At 36.5% G+C, this 14343-nt stretch overlaps 1 protein-coding gene and 1 long non-coding RNA gene across 8 annotated transcripts in view; one reads left to right on the top strand and one right to left on the bottom strand.

Moving 5' to 3' along the window:
- GPD2 (glycerol-3-phosphate dehydrogenase 2) overlaps positions 1-13354 on the top strand; it is a 152397-nt gene extending 139043 nt beyond the window's left edge. For all 7 annotated transcript variants that reach the window (XM_077153874.1, XM_077153870.1, XM_077153869.1 and 4 more), the window contains 8 exons: positions 352-486; positions 717-892; positions 1466-1597; positions 2999-3157; positions 9664-9776; positions 9862-9940; positions 10148-10246; positions 13090-13354. In XM_077153874.1, the coding sequence (XP_077009989.1) occupies positions 352-486; positions 717-892; positions 1466-1597; positions 2999-3157; positions 9664-9776; positions 9862-9940; positions 10148-10246; positions 13090-13215 (1019 nt within the window). In that variant the 3' untranslated portion in view covers positions 13216-13354. The remainder of the gene's footprint in view (positions 1-351; positions 487-716; positions 893-1465; positions 1598-2998; positions 3158-9663; positions 9777-9861; positions 9941-10147; positions 10247-13089) is intronic.
- LOC143677640 (uncharacterized) lies at positions 350-9112 on the bottom strand. Its single transcript, XR_013172770.1, has 3 exons — positions 8896-9112; positions 8112-8218; positions 350-1028 (listed from the first exon to the last, which is right to left on the bottom strand). It is a non-coding gene; the product is annotated as an uncharacterized LOC143677640 (long non-coding RNA).
- Positions 13355-14343: the final 989 nt, after the last annotated feature.

Consider the following 14343-nt stretch of genomic DNA (forward strand, 5'->3'; position numbering starts at 1 on the left):
GACTCTTTTTTTTTTTTTTTTTTTAATTTATAACTGTCTGATCCAGGTCACCCCAATGCTGGAGGATTCTAACATTTGTTCCTTTTGCCTTCTCTTTGGGATCAGTGTTTCAAAAACTTTTTTTGCTTCTTTCATGGAGGATAGTTTTGTAATAAAACAATTCAATCTTTTATCAGTTTTCATCTATCCACTTACGTAATTCTTATATTTAAAAATATTTACTTTCCCCCTTTCCAAGTACATATGCAGATGTTCCTCTTTCTGAACTCCAGTCTGTTTCACAAATATTTCACACTTCTTTTGGAATGTTTTTGAATAATCCTCTTATCCCTGTGCCTTGATCCTGGCCAGTGAGAAGAGGAGATGTCCTGGCCGCGTGGAGTGGGATTCGCCCCCTCGTGACAGATCCCAAGTCTGCAGATACTCAGTCAATCTCCCGGAATCACATTGTTGATATCAGTGAGAGTGGCCTCATCACTATAGCAGGTACGGGACAGTAAAGTGTTACTGCCGTGTGCCTTAGATAGGGGTTTGAGGTTAACTCTTAACTCTAATGAACAGAAATTTTGCCAGCACTAATAAACAAAGACTTAGACATTGTTTTGCCATGATTTTATAAACAATGGTTGCATTTTGCTTTTTGTAAGTTAGTATTATGGTAAATGATGACAAAAATAAGGGGTTGCAAGCAGATGGATTATTTATCAACTTTTTAGGTGGAAAGTGGACAACATACCGCTCTATGGCAGAAGATACCATAAATGCTGCTATCAAGACTCACAATTTGAATGCAGGACCAAGTAGAACAGTTGGGCTTTTCCTTCAAGGGGGTAAAGATTGGAGCCCCACACTCTACATTCGGCTTGTCCAGGATTATGGACTTGAAAGTGAGGTGGGTATGCATTATTGCCACATCTTCTTTTTCTTTGCTTCGTTTCACTGTTGCCAGGAACAGAATCGGCAACCCTTTGGCCTGCCTGATAACAAAGCTCCTTTAGTTGGTATATTTCTGTCTGTGTACTGAGGAACTAAAAAAAAAAAAAAAAAAAGAAAGATGATTATGATTATACTTTCCTTTAATCATCTAAAAAACATGTGTATTTTAGTCTCTATTTTAAAATCTATGCTTTAGTTGTTTTATTCCTAGTAGACAGGGCATTCCGAATTCTTTCTATCTCAAGCATAAGGGAAAACTGTTCTTCAAAAGTAATATAAAGGAACAGAATGCAGCTGAAGCGTCATTAGTCACTGATACAGTGATGCATGTGTAGTAGAGTTAGTGCTGGCCTAAGCATTTGAAGTCCAAGTGGTTTCCTCCCACAAAATCAACCTAATATTCTGCTAGATAGTTAGTTACAGGCTGTGGGAAAATTGACAAGATAAGCGTGAACATTTTTTTGCTTTGTATCTAGGAGTTATTCATATACATTCAATGTACAAACCTAATGCAGTTTTATTTCTCCAGGTAGCACAGCATCTTGCCTCCACCTATGGTGACAAGGCTTTTGAGGTGGCCAAAATGGCAAGTGTGACTGGAAAGCGGTGGCCCATTGTTGGAGTACGGCTTGTGTCAGAATTTCCATATATTGAAGCTGAGGTATGTGAATGACCACGTGTGAATTTCTTGTTTCTCATGGTGTTTCAGTTTCTTAAAGATGCCAGATTGCAACACAGCAGAACTTGGTTGACTTTTACAATGGGGTTTATTAATTTATAAGCTAACAGTTCTGAGACCTCAAAACGTTCAAATCAAGGCATCATCAAGGTGATACCTTCTTCCTGAAGACAGGCTGCCAGTGATCTGGAACTCCTCTGTCACATGGCAAGGCACATAGTGGCGTCTGCTGGTCCTTCTGTCTTGGGTTTTGTCGTGTTCAACTTCTGGTTGCTCAGTCTGTGCCTTTCTTTCTGAGCTTCTGTGTCTTCTCTTAGTTTCTGTGGCTTTTTTCCTCTTTCATGGCTTATAAAGGACTCCAGTAAGAGGATTAAGATCCATCTGGGACACTCCTCAATTGAAATAACTTAATCAAAAGGTCCCACCCACAATAGGTCTACACCCACAGTAATGGATTAGCTTTAAGAACATGATCTTTTCTGGGGTCCCTAAATCCTCCAAACCATCACACATGGAGTACATTCCTTTGTTCATTTTTCATTTTAAAAAATGATTCATAGCTCAGATTTAAGGCACATATAGCATCTATTAGCTAAACTCTGGAGTAAAATATCTGTTTAGAACAGATCCATTCCTTTGTAAAATTTTAATTTTGAATGAGATTGGTATTGGTAATAATAATAATAATAGTAGAATATATAGATTTCTTTTTCCTTTATGGAGCTTACCCAAGTCTTATCATTTCTCAGCTGTCTGTCCCTCTTTTTGAACTCATAGCTTGTTTGCACCACTCATATACTGCCTGATGATGTGTCTTGATCTGAGTCTAAACTTTCAACAAGGTTTCAAGCTTTATAAAAATAGGGACCATGTTTTTTATTTATTTACCCTTCACTCTGCCATAAAAAATGAGTCTCCAGGAAGCATTTGTTTGTTGATGGAACTCAGGACTTTAATCATTTGGTTACTCTAAGACAGAAAGTTCTGTAGAGCCTAAAGATATGAGACCATGACTTTGTTATATTTGTCCTTTGCTGATTCAGCTATGTGAATTAATATCCATATTATGTATAAGGAAAGAAGAGGTAAGTGATTACCATAAATGGCAAATGACAAATAGTACAATCTGCATGTTTCTGCCAGATTCTATTCAGGAAGAAGCAATTCACTTTTGTCCAATTTATCCCATTTTCTAAACATCCTATGGCAGGCAGATGGAGGGCATGTGTGCCGCTGCTACTTGTCTCATGCCTACTGGGTAACCAGAGACTGTAAAGAAAAATGTCACCTTTCCTAAGTACTAGTTTTATTTTTAAGTTAAACTTTACTTCCTCTTTTGGAAAAAGGTTCTAAACTAATAGTTTTTCTTTAATTCAAATACAGGTGAAATATGGGATTAAGGAATATGCCTGTACTGCAGTGGATATGATTTCACGGCGCACTCGACTGGCCTTTCTAAATGTCCAGGCAGCAGAGGAGGCCCTTCCTAGGATTGTTGAGCTGATGGCTAGAGAACTGAATTGGAGTGACTATAAGAAAGAGGTACTAGAAAGTTTTAAAACCACAGTCCCCATATAAACATATCATGACTTGCTGTGGAGAGGCTTACATACTTTCTGATGGTGACCTTAGATTTCTTGCCAATTTGTGTTTCTGTGTCTGTGTGTTGGTTAATACCGCTAGTCCTTAGGGAAGTGGAAAAAGATTCTTGTACTTAATATCAAAGTTTAGTTGTTACTGGAAAATCCTTTGGACGAAAATACTCTTGTAATGCCTAAAGAGACTTGGTGATTGTGCTAGAACTCCTTCTGGTTTTCACTGTAAACACTCTTAGAATGTATTTTGTGGTGAAATTCATACTCTTGCTCATTTGTCTTTGATAGGAAATAGTGCTTTCACTGCCTGACCACCAAGTGCTTATTCAGTTGCATCATTTTAGATTTTATATTTATGTCCAAATTAAAAATGATGCTCAAGTAACAGGCATGGACTTGTGATAAAGATGAATCTGATGAAAGGACCTTCAGTTTTTGATTAAGCCTAACTCTGATTATATGCAGAACTTTTTGAAACATTTTCATTTATTCATTCAAAAAGTCCTGACTGTACTCACTGGGTCAAATTCCTTCCCCCTAGTCTTTCTCAGACCCATTACCATTGAGACCCTTTCGCCACCACGTACGTGTACCAGCTCTTGTCAAGCTCACCAAGAACTCTGTGTCGCTCAATATACTTGTAATCTCTCAGTCCTCATTTTACTTGACCAGTTAGTAGTATTTGACATGGTTGATTCCTCCTTCCTCCTTGAACTACTTTATTGCTCTCTAGAACATCATCTCTCTTGGATGATGTTTCTCCTACCTTCTCCAAACTACTCCTCCAGTAGGCTTCTCTGTGTCAGAAATAGCAAATCTGCTCTTTGGTTGTTCAGACCTAAACCTAAATGTCTACTTAATGCATTCCCTCACACCCTATATCTGAATCCATCAGCAAGCCTTATCATATTTATTTTCAAATAGCAGTTTGAATTCTGAACACTCTGAACTGCTGTCACCCTAATTCAGGCCATTGCCATCTCTTACATGGATAATAGTAGCTTCCTTCTTCCTGCCTGACTTCCCTGCTCTACTAACTTCAGTGATTATATTAAAATGTAAGTTAGATCTTTGGCTATGTCATTCTGAAATTTGGAGGGAAGGTCTGGGCCAGAGGTATAAATTTGAGAGTTGTCACCATACAGGTGGCATGTAAACCATTAGATTAGAATACATAATATAGGGAAGTTAGTGTAATCAGATAGCAGAAGCAATCAGAGCACTCCACAGTTTAGAAATTGGGGAGAAAAGGAAGAACCAAGGAAAATGAGAATGATAGCTACCGAGGTTAGGAAGTGGGAAAAGACTCAAGAGGAAACGGTGTCCCAGAGGTTAAGTATTTCAAGAAGAAGGAAACGATGTAGTACATCAGTAAAAGGGGGATGGATAACTCCTCTGCTAAATGTTGTCTTTCATTCAGAGTAAAGCCAGAATCCCCACAATGGTTTACCTGAATGAATGAATTGACATTATTAAGCACCTGCCTTGTGTCAGAATTAGGCATATGCTGACAGTTTATGAAAGGGTTGGGCATAGTTCCTGACCTTAAAGTATTCTTATTTTGGTGTAGAGTCCCCAAGATGGTTACCTCTCAGAATCACTTGGGTAATGTGGAAGGAAAGGACAGATTTCCAGACTTGACTTTAGAACCAGCAGAGCCAGAATCCTCAGGGCTGAGACCTTGGCCCTCTATTTTTAAAACACCCCTCTAGTATTTGTGTTGTAATCTGTACAGATCAGATGGTAGGAGATTTAAAGACCTTTTAAGGTCAAAAAAGCTTCCTTAATCTTGACCCTACCACTCTCAGGGGTTACTCTACGCCCATTTTATGGTTGAGGAAATAAGCTTTCAGAGAGTAAAGTCCCTGTTGGAATTCACACTACCAGTGAATTGTGGAACTGGGACTGAAACCAGATATTCTGATCCCATAGCGTATGCTTTCTCCACTTTGCCCTGTTGTCTCTGCATTAGTAGCCCTGATTTACTGCTCTTCCAGATTTGAGTTTTTATTTCATCAGCTAAAGCTATATACAGAGGCAACACAACAATGAAATTTACTCCTATGCTACTGCTGATCATTTTTACCATATCCCCAGAAGGACTGGGGATTCTGTGTTCTGCAAAAAATTATGGTTGGAATGATTTGAATATGCAGGGGTCGTAATTTGTGCCAGGAACTCAGGTTGTAGGAATTAGTAGGAAGGCAGAAGAAAATTCTGTAAACTGGTTGTATCTCGCCCTCCTGGGAATCTAGATTTAACTTCAGTTCAAATTTTATATGCAGATTTGTTTGCTCAGAAATACTTTCCTACTCCCTTCAACAAAGTAACAGAAATAAAAGACCTAAAGTTATTACTCAGTTATCTTGAGTCTAAGGAGTATTAATGAGAATGGTGGAGAGGCTAGAGAGATCCAAGGAGAGGGGGAAAAAAAAGAATTAAAAGGTTAGAAAGTTGGACTTCTGAGAAAAGGTTAAAAGCAGTGGGATTATTTAACCTGCAGAAGTGAAAGAGGAATGAGGTGATAAATAATTCTCTATAGATGAATTGTGGCTGTTTTTAGCAGTCAATACTTAATGAGTGGCTTGTATACTGAGCATTGTTCCAAATATTTTAGGGGAATAATAAATAGCTCACAGTGTCAAGGATTTTGAAATCTAAAAAGGTTACAACACAGACATACCCCCCATGTTGCCCTTCCAAAAAGCATGCATATTTTCTAAAATTTAGAGAAAGATTTAGGAAACTGCTAATGTCCAACTAACTTGGAAGAACTGACTAGAGAGGGAGGCAGGGTCTGTGGGAGTTGAGGATTGACAGAGGTGTTGGTGGGAACATTTAAAGAGAGTGACATTCAAATTGTGTTCCATAGGTGCTCATTAATATGAGTAAAAAGATGACTCCAAGTTCAGGAGAGTTTAGGAAATTCTGAGTTAAACAAATGAAACCATTTTCTTTAGTGCAAAATAATTTGGAGCCTTTAAAATGCTATATTCATTGTCATTTCTGAGAGGGCTGTGTTACTTGTCTATAGACAGAACCAAACTCTCGTTTTTTGGGAAGGCAAATGGGGCGTTTCTAATATTGCTTACAATGTGTTTTGGGAAATGCTTCCATAGGATTTGGTAAGATAGATTTTATAACATTCAGAAAAAAGATAACATTTTACTGAGAGCCTTTAGAGAGAAGTTCACTCAAGTGGATTGAATCTCACAAAGAGAAATTATTCGAAATTGATTCTAGAGGGAAAGCAAGTAGAGCAAAAGTGGAGCAAGTGACTCTGGACAAAGCAAACTGATAAACATATTTTAAACAGATGGAAGATAAGTGCTAAATAATGAAAGGGTATCCAGGACTAATATTGATATATGTTAGTAGTGTCAAGAATTGGCTTAGTGTTGAGAAAAAAAATGCTGAGGACATCAAAAGTAATTTTAAAAATGGAAAAGAATGCTGGTAAGACCTAACCTAGACCTTTGCTTAAGGTGACAGGCACAATGTCATTGAATGCTAGAGAGAAAGCAGAACTTAAAAACTCAAAACTTAATACCAACTTTATTTATTTACTTTTTGGTTAAGCAGAATGATTTTCAGTGTGGAAAGAGCAAAATAAATATTGGTAAAAGGAAATAGACATTCAAAGAGATGGCTGCTCTAAATGAATTTGTATGCCAGCCCAGAAAAATTATACCTCAGGGTACTCAGAGAATTTGTAGATGGGATTATTTAACTACTGTTGATCTTTAAAATACTGTGGAAAATAGGAAATGGACCAGAAGACAGAAGGTGGGCTAATGCAGTACTGATTTTCAAATGGGAAGGGGAGAGAAAAGTGGAGTTTTTAGCCTATAAACTGGTGATCTTGGCATTGTTCTTGGACAGTTTTGTAGATTATGGCATTTTAGGTGTGTTTTATAAACATTTACCAAGCAGTGGTGATCACTGCATCCAGTACAGAATAATTAGGAAAAGTTATTTCAGGCATCTCATTTCCATTTTGGATAGAGTAATGAAATTGTTAGGTCAGGAATATGTTAATGGTAAAATGTAGTTGGATTCTATAGAGCATTTTATGAAACCCGATGTAATATCTGTGTAAAACTGGAAGGCTTATAACCAGTTCAGGAACCAGTGTTGTCCTTAGAAGAGGTCTCTAGCAGCAGGTCAAAGGGACTCTGTCCTAGGTCTTGCCCTAGTTTTCCTTGGTTCGAGTATCATATGGATGCAAACATCAGCTGCATTAATAGAAATCATATATCTGGATTGATGAAGCTGGTAGGAACTCCCTTCTAGGGACTTGTAAGATCTCTGTTGGAATATTGTACAATTTTGTTCTGATAATGGTATTATTAAACAGACCAGTTGTGGTCTGGAGGAAATTATCTAGCATGGTGTAGGGGTTTCAAAGAGTACTTCTAGACTAAAATAGGGATACCTCTAGGGAGGAAAGTATCTATCTAACTGTATCTGTCCACACACACACAGCCTTACATATTTTATGTATGTATTTTTTTATTTGCAAGAATTATTTAGCGTTGTCAACTATTTTTTTTTCTATGTGAGAACATTAAGGAGAAACATTTCTAGCATCTCTTTCCTAAGATAAAGGAAAATAGGACCAGAATAATCTCAGAAAAAAAAAAGATTTATCTTCCCCCCAAAAAATGGTAAAAGAATTTCTCACTGCTTTGTGTGCACGTGCATGTGCCATTGTTTTATTTTCCTCCTTTTGCTTTGCACTGGCACTGTTCTACAGACCAGAATTTGGGAACCACTAATTTAGTAAGATCCTTTGTTGGACAATCTGGGGAATTTGTATTCGCTTTAGTGAGGCTGTGCTATATAACAGGCAACTTCAAAATCTCATGATTTAACCCAGGAAACATTTATTATTCACTCACATTACGTGAAGGCTGCGTGTTAGTGGCTGTGGCTCTTCTCCAGGTTGTAGATTGGCTCCAGGTCTCACCTGGGACATGCCCTTCTCTTGGCACAGGAGCAGGAGTGGCTAAGCAAAATTGTGTTGTTACTTTTGAAGCTTTTACTCAAAAGTGCCATCTACTCCTATCTCATTGGCCAAAGTAAGTGACATTGCCAAGCTCAAATGAAAGGAGTTGAGAAGTGTACTTCTTCCATTATCCCCAAAGAGAGAGATTTGGGGATAATATAAAGTACAATATACTATCAGAGTAATTGGGGGTGGTTCTTAGAATTCTTAGATGAAAATGTTAAATGATGAAAACTAAGGAAAACTGTTCGCAAAAACAGTACCAATTGAAGGTTGAGACACAGAGCGGGAAGAGTAACTATTCAGGACAGTGTTTCTTCCCATGATTCTGTAACTTCCACCCAACTGTCAGAATCCAACTGACAAAATTTCAGAAGCGCTAATCTCATGCTGTCTGCCTTGGCATGGCATGCCACATTATGGTAATGAAGGCCTAAATATCGACTTCATTTTTATTTGCTTTTTCTTCACCGAACCATGTGAATTAAGCCCTATAGATTTTGCTGGACAATACTATGGAAGAATACTCAACAATATAAACAAACAAAATATGAATATATGCAGCAACATGGATGAATCTCAAAATCATTAAGTGAAAGTGTATTAGTTAGGATTCTCTAGAGAAATAGAATCAACAGGAAATACTTGTAAATATAAAATTTATAAAAGTGTCTTACATAACTGTGGTTATGTAGAGTCCAAAATCTGTAGGGCAGGCTGTGAAGCTGACAATTCCAATGGAGGGTCTGGATGAACTCCACAGGAGAGGCTCGCCGGCCGAAGCAGGAAGAGAGCCTGTCTCTTCTGAATCCTCCTTAAAAGCCTTCCAGTGATTAGATTAAGCATCACTCATTAAAGAAGACACTCCCCTTGGCTGATTACAAATGGAATCAGGTGTGGATACAGCTGACGTGATCATGATTTAATTCTATGAAATGTCCTCATGGCAACAGACAGGCCAGCGCTTGCCCAACCAGACAAACAGGTACCACCACCTGGCCAAGGTGACACATGAACCTGACTATGACAGAAAGCAATCAAGTAAAAAAGACTACATATTCTATGAACCCTTTATATGAAATTTTAGAAAAGGCAAAACTCTATTGACAGAAAGCAGGTCAGTGGTTGTCTGTGGCTGGAGGTTAAGGGAAAAGATTAACTGCAAATGGACATGAGGGTGCTTTTTAGGATGATGGATATGTTCTGCCTTTTGCCTGAGGTAGAGTATGTAGCAAACTGCATATCCAACTTTTGTGAATTTTATTACATGCACACTATACTTCAATAAAGCTGGAATTTTTTTTTTTTAATATGGTGGTCAAATAAACAAGAACCAGATTCCTTTTTGAAGATACCCTTACCCACCCTCTCCAGCAACCCCACCCCCACCCCACAAATCTGTACGTCTTTAAATCTTTGAATTTTGTGTGTTGTCTGTGTTTTAGGAAGAACTTGAAACAGCCAAGAAGTTTCTGTATTATGAAATGGGCTATAAATCTCGATCAGAACAGTTAACAGATCGCTCTGAAATTAGTCTGCTGCCTTCAGACATTGACAGGTACTTCTCATATGTTTTCATCTTGTTCCTCTTTTTCAAATCCTATGTCAGTGTATTTTTTCCACTGATCAGTGTTGTATTACAGATACAAGAAGAGGTTTCATAAGTTTGATGCAGACCAAAAAGGCTTCATCACCATAGTTGATGTTCAGCGTGTATTAGAGGTACTATTTTTTTTTTTTTTGGTTTCAGTGTTAGTCTTTAAAAGCAGAAGATTATAAAGATAATAGATAATTTTTTCTCATCTAATGCTTTCTAATGTAACAAGTATTACATTATTTAAATTTTTGAAAGCTTGATAACATTAATACAAGAATATACTTAACTCTTAATTAAACCTCATGATTATTCTATACTTTTCATTTACTCAGAGTATCAGTGTCCAAATGGATGAAAATACACTGCATGAAATTCTGAATGAAGTAGATTTGAACAAGAATGGACAGGTTGAACTCAATGAATTTTTGCAGGTAAGTTGTGATGAAAGGAAAGAAGCATATTTCCCTTTATCTTGTGGTTGTCATGATAGTAAATGAGTGTTCAAGTATAGATTTTTAAGTTTACCCAGCTGTCACTTTGTTCTGAAGAAAGAAGAAAGCTTGAAGCCAGCCAAAGTTGAAATGTCTTTCCTCAAGGTTAAGGCTCTACTTGGTGCATGTTCTTTTTTTATTTTTTATTTTTTCCTTTTATAAGAAACATTCTGTTGTATGGGGCAGTTTATAGTATCCAAGTTAATTATGCTATGCAGGGCTGGATAGGATGCGTGCCTTTTAAAGAAGTTTGCCATGGAATGCTGCTGCCATTCTCCATCCAACTTCTAAAGAGGCAACACAATATTTCTAATGTAGAAGGTACTTTTTAAGGGAGGAAGTTGAAAATACACATTTGTATTCATTTGAGAATGTAATTATTAGTTTCTTATAAAGAACCTGAAAAGCAAAAGGAAGGAAACCTGTTTTCTGAGTTCAAGGTCATATAGTCAAAATATTTCCATTTCTCAATTTTAACTTACTCAAGGCTGCACTGTTTAATCGTTGTACCATTGAAGGAATTTTTGTTAAATAATTTCAAACTGGATGCAACCCATTATTCCTTAAAGGTTCCTTAACAGAGAGCCATTAAACAAACTCATACATTATGTGTATCTGCCCATACAACTCTGATCGCATGAAGAATGTATTGGTTTCCCAGCAGCCAGAGTTATCCTGTAGTGCTTCTTGGGCAGGTATTTCAAATGAATGCCAGGTCTTGCTTGCACCATGGCAATGATGAATGCTGAACATGAAATAAATTAATGCTGGGGATTTTGGTCAATGTCAGCCCTTTCTTCACTGTGTCAAGTTAAACAAACAAGATCAAGGCAAAGGAAATGGTAATTGTCTCTCTGGAGATGAGCTGCAGATAAGAGCATTGTTGAATCTAAATGCAGAAAATTTTCACAGGTTGTGTCTAGCATTACAAAAAAGAATGTTTGGTTCTTTAGCTTACAGTTTAACTAAATGCACATTTTAAATTGAATTTAAAATTTGTACTTGGGAATTCAAAACCATTTAATACATTTTTACGTAGTTTTCTGAAGTATATTTTATTATGTCTTAGGATTTTAGAAAAATTTCTTCAAACAAATGGCTTATGCTTTATTTCATGTGTTTTAAAATAAACAGTATTTAGGGTTGAAAGATCTAGAGGTTTAGAAACAATAAGAATCTAATTTTATGGATATACTATGGTTTTAAGAAATTTTCTTGAGTACAGTAGAGTTAAACAGAAATTAATTAATCCATATGTAGGTTTTCTTGTAGAATATTTTAATGATTATTTCTTGTCCATTTATACATGAAAGAGACTATTCATGCTTCTGCCAAGAACAAACACAGTGTAACTTTCAACTTAAAAAATGCTGACTATATTTCTCATAAAATATATTCATGCTCATATGTTTTTCTTTCCTTGTAATGTGGTGGTGTATAGATACTTTTAATGTTTAAAGAAAACTGAATTTTTAGAGGTTGCTGTATCATACTGTTTATGCTTGAAGAAAACTTTAGTTCTATCACTTCTGTATGCTCTGACAAATTTTCTGGGACTTCATGGCATCAGAGACAAAACAATAAACAGTAAATTATCCTGTCGTTAGATATCTGCATTCCTTATTGTTACACCATTCCTCATTAGATGTAAAGTAGGTTTTAGTGCTTTTAAAAATAAAATATTTTCCTTTTCTGAAGATTAAGAGCCTAGGTTTATCCCGTTGAAATCATTTTGAATAGAGATAAGAGTTTTCCATAATCCTCATGGAAGGATCACTGTAGATACTGCATGGTTACATGACTTTATTTTTAGGTTTGGGCTTTAATGACATTTCTGCATAGAGAAGCCCATCCCTAATAAGCAGTAGCTTGTGAATCTGCTTTTAATAAGGTCATGAAATTCTGATCCTGCCCCTTAGCAGATGCTTCTAACTCTTATTTATCTCTATAGGCTAAAAATTGTAACTCTAAAAATATTTTGAGAGTTTATATATACATACATTTTTTCCTGGTGAATGGCTTAATCCATTCTTTTAAAAATAAAGAAATTAATAAAACAGATTTGGGAAGTGAGATCAAGAGAAGCAAATAATTAAAACCACATGCTCATAATTGCAAAGTGCCTTTCAGGTTAAAGGCCTTTGCCCGCTGATGGTATGTAATTTCAAGACTAGTCTAATGTTATCCATAGGATAAAAATGAATTAGCTAAAATCTGGGCTGTGGAGTGCTTTTAATTCTTAAAGTAGATCTCTGGGTCCATTTCCAAGGACTTAAATGTAAATTACTTAAATATAAGTAATTACATAAATGTAAAGGACTTAAGTTGTAAGTCTTTAAGGAATTTGGATTTAGGAGACTTTACGTTGTCAAGTATAGTAACATTAAAAAAGAGTAGTTAAATACACATCATGGTTTGTGTTTGTTCAATGCCGAGATTCCTTTTTAAGATTTTTAAATGAAATTAAGAGCCAATATTTGAGTAGTCCCTACCACTCCCTGCTAAAAAATAAAAAAGTGTCTTGAGTACATTAAGGGGTTTAAAAAAAAAAAAAAAGTAGTGTGTTAGATTTGCTTTTAATGGCAAGTTGATTAGCTACTAGATTTGTTACTGATTTGCTGGTTTTTACAACAAGGGTGAAATACCAGCCCCACCTCCTTTTGAAATGTTCAAAAATTGTATTCTTCTTATTTGATTTGTAGTCCCTGCCACAATAGTAACCATTAAAATGCCCTGAAGCAGAAAGTAAGTCCTCTGAATCTGTGGCATCTTTTCTCTTTAAGCTGATGAGCGCTATTCAGAAAGGAAGGGTATCTGGGAGCCGGCTTGCTATCCTAATGAAAACCGCAGAAGAGAACCTCGACAGAAGAGTTCCGATTCCCGTGGACCGTAGTTGCGGAGGATTGTGAGTCTCAGCTGTAAACCCACAGCCAGCAAACGTAGAAACAACATATCGCCATGTAACAGCCAGAGATGACTAACAGCACTCCAAAATTGTGATTATGGATAGCTGCCTTTTTAACACTGGGAAACATTCCAAAGCTCTAAGATGTTGGTGTATACCCTTTATTTGTATTTGCCGTTCAGTCTAGCTTCTAAAAAGTGCTTTATCTTTTTTTTCACATTTTTAGTGCGCACCGATTTAATGTTTTAGATCCATTTTGTGACCCATTAGAGTGGACATGCTCCTTTTTTGTTCGTGTATTCATTTATCCCAAGTCAGTTCTAGAGGCAGAATATTTTGGCAGAAATTGAAAGAAGAAGCTGGGAAGAAGCCTCTGCACATTAAGTTTGTAGGTGGCATTTGTTCTTAAAATAAATGGAGTGGGAAATGACCACTACTGAAATGATAGCGTTTCTGGAGATCTCCCAGCCCCTTCTTCTTTCAAAACAATTTTGTACAATTTTGTATCTAGAATATGACTGGCAAAACTGGAGAGGGAAGAAGCTTAGATATGGTTACAGGAGCAAGTCTCAAAGAGGAACTTTGAAAGCTTCCAGAATCACAGGTATAAAATAAGGATAGCATTGACATTTGCTGGGAGTTACAGTGAAAGTTTCATCCCAGCAGTTCATTTTTATTCCCAGTCACTGCTGGTTTTCTTTGACTATTATAGTTGCCAAGAAGATCCTTGTTTTTCTTACTTGAAAACCAGCATTCAAGTGACAGGTTGGATGTAATGACATGAGTCCAAATTTCTCAAATTTTTACAGTTGTGAAGATTTAAGGGTTAAAAATACACTTATATATATCCATTATGATAACATAATTTTCAATCCCCCAAATCCTGATTTTTGGAGCATGTGGTATTGTTAAATATGGTCTATTTTAGTTAGTTTACAGCATCAGTTTGGGGGGATATTTGCAAACAGCACAAAAAAAACTATAGAAGTAGATTTTAGTTCATTCTAATTACAATTGTGTAAAAAAGGCAAAGCATTCAATAGGTCATTTTTTAGTCTTTCCGTTTCTGTCCTCAGTTGAAAATTTCTCAACCAAAAATACAACTAAAAAGAAGTCTCACACACACAAATTC

The sequence above is a fragment of the Tamandua tetradactyla genome, chromosome 3 (genome assembly GCF_023851605.1).
Source record: "Tamandua tetradactyla isolate mTamTet1 chromosome 3, mTamTet1.pri, whole genome shotgun sequence".
Taxonomy (NCBI): domain Eukaryota; kingdom Metazoa; phylum Chordata; class Mammalia; order Pilosa; family Myrmecophagidae; genus Tamandua; species Tamandua tetradactyla.